The sequence below is a fragment of the Octopus sinensis genome, linkage group LG2, assembly GCF_006345805.1.
Source record: "Octopus sinensis linkage group LG2, ASM634580v1, whole genome shotgun sequence".
Taxonomy (NCBI): Eukaryota; Metazoa; Mollusca; class Cephalopoda; order Octopoda; family Octopodidae; genus Octopus; species Octopus sinensis.
The window spans coordinates 144,680,637-144,698,313 of NC_042998.1; the positions used below are offsets into that span (position 1 = coordinate 144,680,637).

Sequence of the window (17,677 nt, forward strand, 5' to 3'; positions counted from 1 at the left end):
AGAATAATTTCTTCATTATCAGTGTCATTTCAATGTCCATTTTTCTATGCTTGCATGAGTCAGTTTATTCAAGCATATCTTCTATAGCCGGATGCCTTTCCTATCACTAACTCCCATCTATTTTCAAGTAAGGTAATATTTCTTCATGTCTAGACATGCTTTCATAGAATATTGGTAATGAATGACATTGCTGCTCTGAGAGTAACAATCGTTCACAACTATTATACAATTCAAGGCAAGGAGACACAAATAGAAACACATCCACACATACAAACATATAATACATACATACATATACAACAGGTTTCTTTGTTTCCACCTACCAAAACCACTCACCAAGCTTTGGCTGGCTCACAACTATAGAAGTAGACACTTGCCCAAATTGTTACTCTGAGGAATTGAACCCCAAACTAAAGTTCTTAAACACATAGCTGCACTTGAACCACTTTGAGAAAGAGTTACTAGATGTATGAGACAAGATTTACTTTGAAACATGTTACTAGGAAAAAGTAAACCATAAATCATCACCCCTAAATAGTGCCCTTGTCTACCCTATGTTAACATGGAAAAACTGAGAAATGAATGAACAAGATGAAGAAAAGTTTAGAACAAATGATTAGATATGTAGCAATGTGTATTGAATTTCTTTTTTTTACCATCAGTGTTTGATGTGAAACTAGTGCAGAGAGAGAGAGAGAGAGAGAGAGAGAGAGAATAACTAGCAGCAAACATCTTAAGTGATATATGTTGTAGAATATAAGGTCATATTTCAGTCTGCCACAGAACCCACCAAATATATGTGTAACATCAATAGTTTTCTCAGGCACCAATCAATGTTATTAGCTTCTTCAGTTAGATGTTATGTAATATTACATTATGGAACAGTAAACTTGATCACAGCCATCTAAATCAACATAGGAATACTTTCACATGTTAATACCAGTTTGTTTTCTTAAGCAGTTATATCTTTTAGACTATATTCATCTTCATCAGTTTATGTCTACAGTCAGTCAGCATGTATTCAAGGATACAACTCACCTAGACAGGTCAAAGGACTTCATCTTGCATGGTTTCTACTGCTAGATGTCTAACCTAGCATAATCATTTTATAGACAAATGTATTCAGTGCTTTCTTTGTGGCACCAACACTAAAGAGGTAGCCATATCTTTGACAAGATTAATGCTTCCTCACAACCTTACACTTTACAGAGTGTACTGAAGATGGTTTTTGTGCAACACCAACAACAAAAAGCTTGAATGTTCTCAACCCAAGTAAAGGGACCCACTTCTTCAAACATAATTCCTATGCTTTATGATGTGTTTCCTAATTTTCCTCATATCTTAATTGCAATGGCTATAATGCACTATAAGATGATTTGTTCTGTAAATGGAAAAAAATATAGATAAATAGACTAAGACAGCATGTTTGGTTTTAAATTCACCGAGGTCTTAAGATGTGATTGGGATTCAATCACAATCTTTTGGTTGTTGGCTTTCACATGTTTTCTGAGGAGGATATAACTTCAAAACTATTCTGGAACAAAGCTAAAACTACTTTTTTTTCTATCTTTCTCATCATCATCATCCTTTAGCGTCCATTTTCCATGCTAGCATGGGTTGGACGGTTTAACTGGGGTCTGTGAAGCCGGAAGGTTTCATCAGGCCCAGTCAGATTTGGCAGTGTTTCTACGGCTGGATGCCCTTCCTAACGCCAACCACTCCGCGAGTGTAGTGGGTGCTTTTTACGTGCCACCTGCACAGGTGCCAGACAGAGCTGGCACAACGGCCACGAACGGATGGTGCTTTTACGTGTCACCGGCACGGGGCCAGCCGAGGCTGGCAACGAACACGAGCGGACTTTTAAACTTAATTCTGTGTCTAACAATGCAAGTAACACACGTAATTTATCTTTCTTATAGTTTCATTAATTAGTTAACTTGATTCAAATGAAGATTATATATCAGTCTCTCTTAACCTTTTTGTTACCATACCTCTGATGAAATAACCACCTTTCCTCCTCCTCATTGCTGTTTTAATGTCCACTTTTTCATACTTGCATTCAATGGTTGACAGAATTTTATTGAGGCAAATTTTCTACAGCTGGATGCCTTTCTTGTCACCAACATTTGCCTGTTTTCAAGGAAGGTAATATTACCCTATGCCCAGATATGCTTATCCAAAATACTAGAAATAAATGACACTACTTTTATGTCAGAGACCCATTTTTACAGCTATGACACTATGTTGAAGTGGGGAGACACCCTTCTCCAATGCACATGATGGGTTTCCTTTAGTTTCTGTTCACAAAATCCACTTGCAAGATTTTGGTCAGGCTGAGGCTAAAGCAGAAGAGATTTGCCCATGATACCATGCAGTGGAACTGAACCCAAATTTACTATGTGGTTGGGAAGCGAACCTCTTAAACGCACAGTCATGTCTGTACTTTTCCAATAAATTTTGGAAATAATGTAGAATTTAATAAATAACCATGTCATTATCAAGATGGTGTTTGAAAAAGATTTAACAATAAATTTTGATGCAAGATTTAATTTAGATCACTTTAAATGGGAAGTTTGCATCTTAGTACCAGAGGTGATTTGAGGCAGGTTGTTATCAAAGTTAATAGGAGAGAAAAAAAAAATCTCTATACTACTTCCATGCAACTAGAGTTTAGGAGTTTTCAGATGAAATTTTGTTACCAAAGCCATGATGACATGTGGCTGTGTCTTGACAAACTTATGAATCAAGTTGCCATCAATAATAGATCAATATTATTTTCTGTATATATGTAATTTCAGCAGCAAATAACAGCTGCTATGGAGGCAGCAATAGTAAATACACACACTACGCAACTTTGATGACAGTGATGAGATGGTATTCTCCTCTTTAATCCTTAAGTTATCTGCTGCCTATTAATTAAAGAGGCTACTGCAGGGTATTTGTTATTTTAAGAAACCATTGAATGTTCAAACACTTTCTCAGAGATATAGTCACTTTAGGCAGAATTGTTAGAATTCTGGACAAAATTTCTGTTTGTAATTCAGGCACAAGGCTAGAGGGAGGGGATTAGTTGGTTCTAATGACCTCAGTACTTGATTGGTACTTTATTTCATCGACCTCAGAGAGATGAAAGGCAAACTTGACTTTGGTAGGATCTGAACTCAGAATATAAAGAAGCAGACAAAATGCTTGCAACATTTAAAATACTTCACTTTAGTTTCTGAGTTCTAATCCTGCCAAAGTTAACTTTATCTTTTTCCTGTCTGGGTTTGACAAAATAATATCTCAAGCAAGTACTTTTAAAAGCATATTCAATGTAAATGGAAACAACAGATTAACTACAGCATTTCATTCTTTACATCGGGGTTGGGCATGCAACACGTTATACTCCAGAAATGATAGTAACTACCAATCTGCTCCAAACCCCACCATCTCTCTCATGGGAGACCATTCTGACCAACATGGTTTACACCAAAGAAAACTACTAATAAGCTGCTACTGTACCATTACTTTGCAATTAACTATTTTCTGTATCACTATAGTTTTTAACTACGTATAATAAATTACTTAAACATTCCTATAGGATTTCAAGTAGTAGTTTTAATAACAATAATAATGGTTTGGGATTTAGGCACAAAGTCAGCAATTTTGTGGAGGAGGTGTGGTTGGGGTTAGTCTATATCACTGATTTCAATACTTAACTGGAACTTAATTTTGTCATCCCTGAGAGGATGAAAGACAAAGTTACTCACTGGTATTTGAACTCAGAATGTAAAGCACTAGAGGAAATAACCTATGGCATTTTTCTGATGCTCAGCTGACTTTGCCAGCTCTACACCTTTGATGCTAGTGATGATGATAATCATAATAATAATTGTTTCAATTTTTGGCAGGACAGCAATTTTGGGGGTGGTGGTAGTGGAAATGGATTACATTAATACCAGTATATTTAACTGGTACTTTACTTACAACCCCAAAAAGGACAAAAGGCAAAGTTCACCATGGCAGGATTTGAACAAAGAACATGAAGTGTGGAAAGAAATGCTGTTCAGTATCTTGTTCGATGCACTAATTATTCTGTCAGCTCATAATAATATAATAATAATAGTAATAATAATAATTTCTAATAATTTTTAACCCACATTTGACTGTTGATGCAGACAGGCATGGCTGAATGGTTAACAAGTTTATTTTACAACCAAAAGGTTCTGCGTTCAATCCCGCAACATAACATGTTTGATAAGTGCCTATACCACAGCCTTAGATCAAGCCAAATCTTGTGAGAAAACCTTGGTGGACGAAAACTGTATGGAAGCCTGTTGGGTGGATTGCAACAGTAATTCAAAGTTCCAGTCTTGTCACACATGTGTCATAGTGATTCTACCGGAGAATTACCGCCCCCCCAGGTTACCTATGTCTGTGGAATACTCAACCACTTTGCATGCTAAATCAATGAGCTGACTTCATTATTTGAACTCAGAACATAGTCAAGATAAATTTTCATAAAAATAACAACAAAAGCAATAATAATAATAATTATAATAATAATAATAATGATGATTTCTTGGAGAGACAGAAGGACACATTTTATCGTTTTAATTTAGATCATTTTAAAGCAGAAAGTTTGTATCAATGAAGCAGAAGCAGTCTTAGTTAGGCTGGTACCAAAAGGATTAAAATAAGTTAGACAGGGGAAGAGGAGCCATACTAATGATGTTCACAGGCTCAGTTAGTGTTGTTGGAGGTGGTGGTGGTGGGAATTTGGTGTTGTTAATGTTCATCTTTAACATTTGCAAGTCAATGTTTCTAGGAAAAGTTTGAATGAGGAAGGAATGTCAGACGGTTAGTTCTAAGAAGTGAGAAACAGTGAGGGTGGCAGGAGAAGAGGGAGAAGTTGTGGATGGGACTGAGTGGAAATGGTACCCAACAGAGTACCTTGAAAAAGTAAAACATCCAATGAAGGTTACAGAAATGGAGATAAGCTCTAGCATTGTAGATTGTTAAGATTGAGAACAACAAGAGATACACTTCTAGCGTATACTATTTCAAGAGATTTACTAAGAATATGAGTTATGAGTGCGTATAAAGGCATTAAAAAATTACCTGGTAAGCATCCAAAAGGGCTCCTACATCCACATTGTGGGCAGACGGTAGCTCAAAACGTGCCTGCATTTTCCACTGTACATTCTTAATAACCTTGAAGTGCACGCATGCGTTAAAACCCAACACCAACAACAACACAACAGTAAACACCAGAGGAATTACTGAACGTAATATCTTAAAAGTTTAGATTTCAAACTTTAGTTATGTTAATAGAGAAATGTAATGAGAATTAGATACAAGAGGTGTTAGGTTGTCAGTAAAAAAAAATACAGTTTCCCCACTCCACTTCCTCCACTCCTCCAGCCATCAACTCTAAGACTTAAAAGCAAAACTTGAAGGGTTGGGAAGAGCTCAGTGGAGAGGAAGAGATTGGAGTCTTGGAATCAATAATGACAGATGATCCATAATTGCTTCATTTCACACCAAACAAGTAAAATATTCACTCAGGTGTTGAACATTGATTTTCATACTAGTATGAGAGTATATATATACACGCATATGTATGTATGTGTGTGTATATATATATATATGCACACACACATACAGTATATATATATATATATATATATATATATACATACACACGCACACAAACGTATGTGTACATATATACACTTGCATGCACATATTGAACATATATTTCACATACGATAAGGATGTTTGCATGCTTGTGACACACACACACATACACACACACAGGTGTATTCAGAGAAAACACACAAGGTAAGAGAAATAATCAAGTCGAATGACATGGGGAGGGGAGCAGGAAGTAGTTTGTAGAAGAGCAAGTTGAGTTGAGTTGTGGCACCTAGGTTACTGACTGATTCTTGGCAGAAACAGTGATGTAAAGAAACTGTGCAAGAACCAGATATATCAGAATGCAGTGAAGAATCAAGTTCAGTTTAAAGTGTAAGTAATGCTGATACAGTGATGGAAGGGAGGTTGTGATAGTGTATTATAACATCAAAGAGGAAATAGGTGGAGGGGAAGGAGAGAGAGAAAGGTGGGTGAAATAGAATAGAGTTGGTGGAGTAGGATAGAATAATTCAGGGAGATGAAGAGAAAGTACAGTGAAAGAGAGAGAGAAGGAGAAGAAGTAATGGGGTTTCATAAATTATAACAGAGAGAGTGAAAGAAAGAGAGGGAAAATGAAGAGAAATGGGGGTGGGGGAACAGGAAATGTAAGGAGGGATACAGGAAGAGAAAAGTAGGGCTGGAATGAGGGGAAGGAGAGAAAGGAGGAAGAAGAGAGAGGGGAGGAAAGGAGAGAGAAAGGAAGAGAGAGAGAGGGAGAAGGAAAAGGGGGAAGGAAGAGAGGGAACAGGGACAAAGAGAGATGTAGAGAGAGGGATATATATATAGAGGAGAGGGACAGAGAGTGAAAGGAGGAATAGAGAGAGAGAGAGAAGGGAATGAGAGATAGATAGAAAGAAAGGATAGAGAGAGGACTGTTAGAGTACAGATGATGATTTCAATACTCCCACCAAAGATATTTCCTATCTCCCCACTACTTCAAATAAATGGGATCAAAGTTGTAAAAGCAGCAGTGGAAGAGATTTCTCTTTTTCTTCCAATATTTCTCTACTTACCGACACAGATTCTTGGTCAATGTTGTTGTCTGCCAACTTCTTGGAGATCTCTATATAAGCATGCTCAAGTTTATCATGTTCCCGCTTAATTTTGTCCAGCTCCCACTGAGTTTGACTCCAACTGCGATGGGTTTCTTCCAGTTCTTTCTGCAGCACTTTGACTTGCCTATGATAATCCACAAGATTCTCCTCTGATTTTGTTATTTCTTGCTGCCATTTTTCAAGATCAGACTGCACAAAGAAAGTTTAAAAAGAAAAAAAAAAGCGTGTAGTTTTTTTTATGTGCTTCATAATGTAAACCGCAGGTAATAAGTACTTTCCCCATGTACTACACCTGCTCCTCACTTCCTCACTCTAGTAACCTATCCAACCATGTCACCTCTCTCATTTGTCTCCAATCTACTTTCTCATCATTACTATTCTGCTGTTCTACATCCCCATCCCTTATTTACCATTTACTGCATCCACCCCTCAACACTTACGCTTCATTCATTACTACACTCACCCCTTCATCCATTTCCTTTCTCCCATACACTCTTGCAACCTCTAACCCACATTCTTTTTCTCCTGTCCTTACTCTCTTCCACTCACCTTTTACTTTAAGAGTCCATTCAGTGTCTTATCACCACTATTTTTATTTTTCTCAGATTCAGCTCAATCACTCCCATCTGCTCTTCTAAAATGTGAATAGTCATTAGCTCCTCTACAAAAATAAACCAAGTCTGCTCTGGCAGCTTATCTCCCAACATAAAGTCATCTCTCCTAGAGTTTGTAGCCTTGCAAGCTACTTTGTGACCTCACTAGTGCTAGTGTCATCAAAAATACACTGTGAAGTGGTTGGCCAAAGTAGACATTGGAGAATGACAGTCTTTGGAATTGAATCCTGTCAAACCAACCAATTTGCTAGTATGGAACATGGACACTAAATGATGATGATTATAATTATTATTTGAATGCACTGTTTTTGGTTTCCTTGCTGAAAGACACACAGACATACATATGCATATATACATTGGACATCCTTGTGGTTTCTGTCTAGTAATAAATTTCAGCCTCAAGGTACTGGTCAATCTATGAATATAGTAGAAGCCATTTGCCCACGATGCAGGGCAGTGGGATCAAGAACAGAACTATGCATTTAGAAAGAGAACCTCTAAACAACACAGTTACACCTGCTGCTGAGCTAGATTCTGTACAATGTCAAGAGGGAAGGCAGTGCCCATGATTCATTACAGGGCCTCCAAAATGGAGGAGAGAGAAAGGTATTTTCAAACTAGAACCTTGAAATGAATGCTTGCATCAGAGTTAACTAAATGTACCCAATGTGCCAGGTGGTGGTGTTAAATCAAGTGAAGTAAGCAATGGTGAGATTTGAATCCAAAATGCAAACAACTGGATCAAGTACCACAAGGCATCAGGTTTAACATTCTTATAGTTCCACCAATCGAATATCCTGGATTGGTACATTTTTTTATTGACCCTGAACTGAGTGCAGAAAGTTGGAAGAAATCATGCAAAGCATTTTACCTGATGTCCTAATGACTTTGCCAAATCACCACATAATTAATTATAAAAATATTTCAGTCCAACTTGATTCAATGAATCATTATTATTTATACATAACTGGCATTATGAATATCTAGATTAAATCAGTGAGCTGGCAGAATCATTAGTGTGTTGAATAAAATGCTTAGTGTTATTTCTCTTGAGACTTGTTCTGAGTGCAAATTCTGCCAACTTTACTTTTCATTCTGCCAGGGTTAATAAAATATAGGACTAGTTAAGTACTGGGGTTGATGATATAAACTAAAAAAATCAGTGGCTTTGTGCCAAAGTTTGAAACCATCATTTATTCATACATTATACATAAATGATATTAAAAAAAATAAAAATGGAGAAATAAAATATACACAAAAATGAGTGTGTGTGTGTGTGTGTGGTAATTAAATGAAAGATGGAGACGAAAAAGTGAAACAGATCTGTATTTGATGACATATAAAACCCCACCCCCACATAAAAATGTCTCCAAAACTCATGCCAGGTTTAATATGTAAAGCTGGGTTTCTCATAAGCTTTAATGCATCAAAATCTTCTCTCTTAAATATCAGAAAGTGTCTTCTACTATAAACCTGTGTGTGCATGTGCAGTATTGTCCCCATGCATCGACACCATCCAATAATTGCAAAAATATGTCACAATCATATAAATGGTGTCCCTCATTTCCAATCTTCCATGGAAACATGTCTGGTCATGGGGAAATATTACCTTACTTGGAAATAAGTGAGGGTTGGTGACAAGAAAGGCATCCAACTATACAAAATCTGCTTTAACAAAATTTTGTCTGGCCTCTGTGCGCATGGGAAAGTGGATGTTAAAATGATGGTGAGTATGATGAGCTGAAATTGGGGTGTGTCTTTTATGCCATCAGATATGGTAATGATAAATATTTTGGTCAGAGAACCACTGATTTGGAGAAGGCTACAGTTGATCAAGCTGACTGCAATATAAGCATGGTAATAATTTAATCCTCCACAGTGAGATGCAAGGTGATGTAAACAATGGCAAGATTTGAACTCAGAAAGTAAAAATGCACAATATTTAGTTTGGCATCCCACCATTTTTGAAACTTCTCCAAGATAGTGGTGGAGGTAGCAGTGAAATAAATAGAAGGCTACTTGAAAATGTGACTCATGGAGTAGGAGAAGAAAATAACTTAAAGAGGAGAAATCAAACTAATATTTTTATTCTTTAATTTTTAGAATAAAGAATTAATCAAAAATAATTTCAAAGATTAAAAAAAAAAGTTACCTGAGAGCTTTGAAGTCTATCTTCAGCTTTATCTCTCTGTGTTTTTATCTTATCAATTTGTAACAACAGACGCTCTTTCATTTTAGATGCTTCTTCTTCCCAAGATGTTAATTCTTCTGTTAAACTTTTTACAAGTTCTTTGTTGGATTTGTCTTGCTAAAAATGCCAGAAGGCAAAAATTACAAAAAATATAAAATCAAAATTAAAATGATTAGAAAAACAGAAGACAAACTAAATGATAGGACACCAGAATAAATAACTGAAAGTTATTAAAAAAATATAAAATTTTCTGGTTATTTTTCATGTTTCTTTCTCAATTTATAAGACATTTTTAAGTGAGTTGAAGAGTTGAAAATTCTAAATAAATTAAAAACAAAAATTTCTGATAAAAATTTTGTTTTTCTTAGCAATCTCAAATATTAACAAATTATATATCTATGTTTGATGGCTGCAATTTTGTGAAAATTATGTTGGAGATTTTGTTAGTATTTGTGCTTAGAACACACTGAGCTTACAACCCCACCCCTACTGCTTCTTGTCAACTGTTCCCGAGCAGTGTTTATATTTTTGACACTGTTGATACCACCCTACTGAATGGTACTGCTCAGGTGTTGAAACTATAATGATATCTGTTAAATAGCTGAAGATGTGAAGTCTACATTTGTTGTGTTTGTTCATTTGTATATGTTTTTAGTAGTAAACTTTTTTTTCTTGTATTTTCATTGTTTTGGAGTTATTTTCTATGGAAATTCTAGTTCCATTAAAGGTTAGACTTGTTCAGGGAATTTATAGTTTATGTTGGTTTTGTAGCATAAAATAACATTGATTTCTACAAATTTTGAGGGAGGGTATAGTCAATAGTCAATTATATCGACCCTGGAAAGATGGAAGCCAAAACTGACCTTAATGGGGGTGTGAACTCAGAATGCCAAGATTTACGGCTAAATATTGCAAGAATTCCTTACACAAAACATCTAAAATCCCAAATATCAAATATTAGATTGATTCATTTTAAATAAAGCCCAGTCCATGACCCCTTACAGGGTCTCCAAGACTGGTGGAAGAGAGAGAGAGATTGCATGGTTTTCTGAAACAGGAGACCTGGCCTGAATGCATGCAACAGTGGGGTCCACTAAAGGTATCCAAAATGCCAAGTGATTTAAGTCTACCACTGATGTAGGCTATGGTAGGATTTGAACTCAGAACAATGTGGGAACAAATACTGCAAGGGGTTCTATCTGATGCTCTAATGATTCTTCCTCATTCACTGCTATTTGGTAGAGGAGTTCAGAATAAGCTGATAGGAAATGTATTCTTTCACACCTTTTTAATGTTTTCTTTTAAGGCAGTTATGTTGCTTTGGTATTCTTCAACAATATGTTCCAGTGTAGACACACGAGCTTCTAGATGAGCTTTATCTTGTTGGAGTATTTGAATTTTCTCTTCTGTCTTTTCGCTGAAAAATTAAGAAGAAAAAAGAAACACCTCATAATTAGTATCAAACATACTCTGCAGTTGTCTCTCTTCTCTCTCTCAACAATATGCTAGTTCTCATTCCTATTTTTCCTCCCTAGCCTTCTCTACTGCTCCATATCCATTACCCATGTCTCACTTCTATAAATCATAGTGATCCTCACACCAACTGCATCCAACTTTCTTTTCAATTTCAGCGACACTCCCCTCTTCATTATAGCATGCCACTAAATACCCAGAACATCTCACATGTATATTTCACTCTAGCCTCTGTCACTATATTCTACCCTCTTTTTTCTACAACAAAAACAACAGCTGATGCTGCTACCAATAGACATCAATTTTCCATGCTGGTATGGTTAGACGTTTTGGTTGGAGATAGTGAGCAGGAGAGCTGCACCAAGCTCCAATTTGTTTTGGCTTGGTTTCTATGGCTGGATGCCCTTCTAAATGCCAACCACTCCACAAAGTGTACTGAGTACCTTTTATGTGTCACTGGCATGGGTGCCTTTTACGTGTCAAACATTTTCACATTTTCCATTCTCATGCCATTTCCAAGATCCAACTTCACATTCTCTCACCTGCAGCCCAATTATTTACACACATTATACTTAAATGTTGCTGTTACATTGGTTAATAATCTTCACACATTGCTTCATACACTACATATTCAATGAATCTAGCTAGCATATATTCAACATTTACGGAAGCTTACTACAACACCTTTTCTGTACATTATAGTTGTAGGTCATTCCTGTTCTTTCCACCTTGCTACAAACTTTACCACTTGCTCTGGCTTTTGTCTTTCTGATATTTACTTTATACTTTATTTTTCCACTATACAATCCTGCCATCTATTTATATTTTCTTTCCATCTATACTTTCTGTTTTTAACACCATAACATCTGTGTACAGCAATTCCCTCCTTTACATTTTGAATCAGCACCTCCACTTAACTACAAATAGTAGCAGGCATAAGACTGGCTCCTGATGTACTCCAACATTCACAGAGAATGATGGGAATTGAGCTGGTGATGGATGTAGTGAAGAGAAATGTGATGAAATGATGAGGTCATGTGCTGAGAAAGGATGAAAATGACTGGGTGAAAAGAGTGATGAAAATGAATGTAGAAGTAGATGACCAAGAAAGATATAGCTAAAGATGGACAAAGTGAGGATAGAGATTATGAATGGATACAAACAATCAAGCAAAAAGGGGTCAGCTTTGTAGATCATGGGGACCACAAAACTTAACACCTGTGTTGGCAGGAAAAATGACCTTAGTACACTTGTTGAGTTAGCAAAAAATAAAGGACAGACCAACCGAAAAAAATGTTTTCTTGAAATTGTGAAATTATTCATTAAAATAGATGGATTCAGAGACATCATATTTACTCATGTATAAATGGTACCCCTAATTTAGTGTTAAATCTTGGTACAAAATTTTTCCTTCATATTCAAACTTGATATCAGCTTTGTCCTCTGTATAAATCACACTGTAGATTTTTTGGTTAAAATCTAGTATAAAATAGTGAAACCTATACACAAGTAAATAGGTATTTTTTGGTCACATTCTTATGTAGTAAGAATAATTTTAGCAGTACATTAGTCCAATCAACAAGACTTACACTTTATGGAAGCAGGCGAGAGTTAGTAATAGAAAAGTCTCCAGCCACAGAAAATCTCAAATTTTCCTCTGACCCATGCAAGCATGGAAAAATGGACATTAAAATAAGACGGTATGTGTGTGTGTCCGTGTCCGTCCACCATACATAAAGCCCTATTAATTAAATTGATAACCTAGTTTCATGCAAATTGTCTGAATTTTCAACAGTTGAATCTTCAGCAATATCTTGGTATTTATCAGTTATTGAGAAAGAAGAAGGGTGAAGGTAAACCTAGTATAAATTGAAATAAAGCACAGCACAATATAACTGAATCTTTAATTAACAAATCTTAATGTTGCTTGGTAACTAAATGTGGAATTTCACAACACTATCATAATGCAGTCACACTATCATTATCATTTTATATCCATGTTCTAAGCTGTAGTGTCTGCTTTAACATGGTTTCTACAGCTGGAAGCTTCCCTAATGCCAACTACTTTATAGCATGCACTGAATACTATTTTTAAAGGTACCAGTACTAGTGAGATTGTCATGCAGCTTGCAAGACTACAAACCTCAAGAGGGATGGTTTTATGCAAAAAGATCAGAGGTTAAAGAATGAGAAAAGGGGCCAGAGCAGAACGGGTTTCTTGCTGCAGAGGGACTATATAGCTATTCCTGTTTTAAAAGAGAGGGTGGCAAGCAATTAGGGTGGAGCAGGAAAGAGATGAAAATAGCAGTGATAAGGCATCTGTGGGGACCCTCAAGGTGAGTAGAAGTGAATGGGAACAGAAGAAATGGGAGTGTGGATGGTTGGAAGTTTCAAGTGAATGAAGGATATGTGTTGAGTGGATAAGTAGGGGAGGTAGGGAAAGTTAGGTGACAACTGTAGAGATTGAGTAGGATTGAGGGATATAAATAGTGAATGGTGGATAAGGGGTAAGGGTGACCGATGAAGGGGGAGTAGCAGAATAGTAAGGATGGCACTGTATTGGAGAAAAGTGGAGGGAAAGAGAAAGATGCTGAATGGTTGGATGGGTTGCATGAATGCAGGTGTGAAGAAAGGGGCAGGCATATAAGGTTTCTTTTAGTTTTTATCTACCAAATCCACTCACAAGGTTTTTGTTGGCCTGGGAATACATAAGACACTGGGTAAAGCTGATCTGCATTCAAATTGAACCTGAAATCATGTTGTTGGGAAGCAAAATCCTTAACCAAGTAGCCATGAAGAAAAAAAAAACAAAGGGAAAAAAAGAAAGTAAAGGCACCCACACACACAACCTCCCCCCCCACCACCACAGTATTCACTTGGTCTTTTCAATGAAGTTGAAGAAAATAGCTTACTTTGTTTCTGCTGATCTGCCCTGCATTCGATTTACACTCACAGATCGAGATAATGGAAGAGAGACCTGTTATAAAAATAAAACATAATTACTTTAACTTGTTTAACTTGAGGCAATCTACAAAGTCACAACAATATACACACATAGCGGCCTGGGGTTAGGGTGTTCTTATTTTTAACTTTGATTCAGTCATTGAACAGCGGCCATGCTGGGGTATCACTCTGAAGGATGTAGTTGAGGTAAATCTACCCTTGTAAGTTTTAAGTCTGCTACTTATTTTATTAGCTTCTGTTGCTGAACTGCTGTATTATGGGGACAGAAACAAAGCAACACCATTTGTCAAACAGTGGAGATAGGATGCATATGAATATGCACATATACATACAATAGGTTTCCACACACTCAACCAAATTCATTCACAAGTTATTGGTTGGCTCAGGGCTGTAGAAGATATTTACCCCAGGTGCCATGCAGTGAGACTGAAACCCAAACCACATGGTTGCAAAGTGAACTTCTTAATCACACAGCCATGTCTGCAGCTATTAACTCTTTAGCTTGTTTCAACTTTAAAGCTGTAGTCATGCAGGGGCACCACTGTTGTAAAATTAACTTTGGGTCACTAAATCTATATCTGTATATTTAATGAAACATGTTTTAAAGAAAATCTACAACACTTCTGTTTAATATGAGACCTCTATAATAAAATGGGAATATCTTTACAGCTATGGTGCGACCACACTTGGAATTCGCATCATCAGTTTGGAATCCCTATCTTGCTCAGAACATTGACCTCCTGGAATCTGTCCAGAGACGTGCAACCAAACGCATACCCTCCATCAGACACCTACCATATTCTGAGCGCCTTGTTTCCCTGGGCATGGATTCACTGAAGCTCCGGCGTCTGGCGACGGACTTGGTAAACACCCACAAGGTTATCAACCACCTCAACAACAACAACACTGAACACCTTTTTGATCTCCATGTGTCTAACACACGTGGACATGCCTACAAAGTCAGAAAACAACACAGCTCCCATGACTTTCGGAAACATTTTTTCACGCTCAGAGTTGCTGAAGCATGGAATAAACTGCCTGCGTCAGTTGTTGACTGCCATGACACTGCATCCTTTAAGGACCTCATGCTTTCCGAAATCCGCCAAAACTACACCTGATTATATATACACTTTAGATGAGTTGTAGTGCACCTGAGCACTGTACACAATTATTATTATTATTATTATTATTATTATATAAATATATATATATATATGAAAAATACTGTTCTCTTCAGTTCCCCTTCTCTGCATAAATGGTCACCCTTTATCTACCACAACACTTGTTCTTCCTTCGTTATATTCACCCTCTCACCCACTCCCCATTGCTCAATCTCCCATTTACTAGTCCATGTCATGCAGTAAGACAGAATCTGAGACCACAACCTTGAGAAACAAGCTTCTTAACCATACAGCTATGCCTGCATGTATACCATGTCAAATAACTATGATTATGTTTCAATAAGCCATCTTAGAATTATTAAAAGAGCAACAAACCTTAGCTTTAGTTTTGTTTTGTACTTCTGCTTCCAGTTCCTGATGTAAAAAAAAGAAATAATAAAGATATACAAACAACAAAACAATTCACATCCATTTTTCCATGATAGCATGGTTTAGACAAATATTTTATAACTGGATGCTCTCCCTGTCATGAACCCTTATTTGTCTTTCAACTGAGAGATTTCTTATTCTATATGTCTTTGAACACACAAAATCAGGGGGCAATTTGTTGACAGAGGAAATGTCAACAATGTCATCACTTGTAACTCAGTGATTTTTGAAGTGTAAATGTAAATGAGCATGCACGTGCAAGTGCACACACACACATCGTATTGTTGTTTACATTTTCTGTCTCTACGGATGACCAGAAGCAACAGAATCGCCATGGTGGAATCCATAGCGGCGTGCGATAAGACTGGTCGCTGCTCCAAAATAGAACACTGCCCAGAAAATCACACCTGCCACATCTGTACGGAACCCGAAAATACGTTCCGTAATCGCTGGGTCGAATGTGGGACATGCCTCATCTCTGTCTGCCTCCAATGTGCCACGGACTTTCAGAAGATCCCAGGCCAAAAAAAGAGCCATCATAATGCTATGATGGATAGACTCTGGAAGATGGTTCAGCTTAAATCTTGGACTTTTCAGTGTCAGGCCTGCGTGCCTCCACAACCGACGATTGTGTCTCCCCCTTTCACTCCCGTGGAGGAGGCGGAACAGCAACAGCAGCAACAACAAAATCAACCACAACTAGAGCAGCAGCAAACCAACAAAATCAACCACAACCAGAGCAGCAGCGCAACAAAACATCAACAACAACAGCAGCAACAACAAAAGCAACCACAACCAGAGCAGCAGCAGCAACAACAACAACACCAATTGACCAGTGCGGTTCTTGCAGAACTGCAACAATCGATCTGTGCTTTAAGAGGGGAAGTAGCAGGAATAAAAGCAACCATTCAGGTTGGACTCCACAATGAGGGGTCTTATCGGAATGCTCTGCTGAAAAGAACCTCCCTGTACCTGTACCTCTTGTCGCATCTAAGACCGCGGATTCTGCTACCCATGAAGTCATTGCCATTGGGGTGCCTGAAGACATGGCTGATCTTCAGGCATTTGCTGCCAACTCAGCCAAAGACCTAGGCTGCGTTCCCCCAACGGGTGCTATCCGCCTTGGACGACCTGGCCCAAAACCTAGGCTCATCAAGCTGTCTTTTTCGGACCACACTGAGGCAACCTCTTACCATCTGGCCTCAGTTAAAGCTGGGCGTGAAAATCGGACCACCTTCCGAACACGCCCAGGCTTACCGTCCGATCTACGTCCGAAGCTACGTGTAGCGGCTTCCCTGAATAGGAACTCAGCTCTACAGGAAAGCTTCAGTCTTCGGGAAGATGGACAAATCTGGAGATTTGTCAAGACTGATGAAACGTGGAAGAGAGATACCAGCTGGTCTGAGTGCTCTCTACCCACAATAACTAAAAAGACTACAGCAACTCAGGGAAACTAAGCCAGGACAATCTGCCATCCTCCACACACCATCATAAACTGTGAGCAGGGTACAAATTGTTGTCCTTAAATGCTCGCAGTTTATGCAACAAAATACATTTGTTCAACGCCTACGTCAGAAGTGTTGACCCTGACTTCATCACTGTCACGGAAACATGGGCGCATTCCTTACTCTGTGATGGGTTTTCAACATCACGGGGTACAACCTCTTCCGTAAGGACCGCACTAACCGCCGTGGTGGTGGTGTGATGGTCTACGTTCGTTCAAATTTTTTGGTAATTCCTTGTGCCGATTTGAACGAATCACAAGAAGAAGTTTTTTTCTGTGACGTACGTATGACCATGTCAACACTCCTGCTTGGCGTTGTTTATCGTCCCCCAAATTACCATCAGGACACACAGCTTTGCAACATCCTCCGAGCTGCAGCCAGGAAAACAGCCACTTATGTGTTTATTGCAGGCGATTTCAATCATCCTGAGATCGATTGGGAAACCTTCCGTTGGCCACAGAGTGCAAACGATTTTGTTGAGCTTGTGCTGGACTCAAACTGGTCACAAGTAGTCACCTCTCCAACAAGAGGCGACAACACCTGGACCTCTCTTCACCACAACTCCTGAAGCGGTTATCAATTGCACTACGGAGGAACCTCTAGGTGACTCTGATCATGCTATGATCATCGCCAATCTGGCTCTTGC

The 17,677-nt window shown here is 38.0% G+C and overlaps 1 protein-coding gene across 5 annotated transcripts in view; it reads right to left on the bottom strand.

Annotated features, from left to right (window-relative positions):
- Positions 1-17,677, bottom strand: part of LOC115223946 (citron rho-interacting kinase) — a 366,166-nt gene that overhangs the window by 49,373 nt on the left and 299,116 nt on the right. For all 5 annotated transcript variants that reach the window (XM_036500031.1, XM_029794695.2, XM_036500033.1 and 2 more), the window contains 5 exons: positions 15,473-15,511; positions 13,925-13,989; positions 10,824-10,956; positions 9,501-9,656; positions 6,693-6,923 (listed from right to left, as the gene is read on the bottom strand). In XM_036500031.1, the coding sequence (XP_036355924.1) occupies positions 6,693-6,923; positions 9,501-9,656; positions 10,824-10,956; positions 13,925-13,989; positions 15,473-15,511 (624 nt within the window). The remainder of the gene's footprint in view (positions 1-6,692; positions 6,924-9,500; positions 9,657-10,823; positions 10,957-13,924; positions 13,990-15,472; positions 15,512-17,677) is intronic.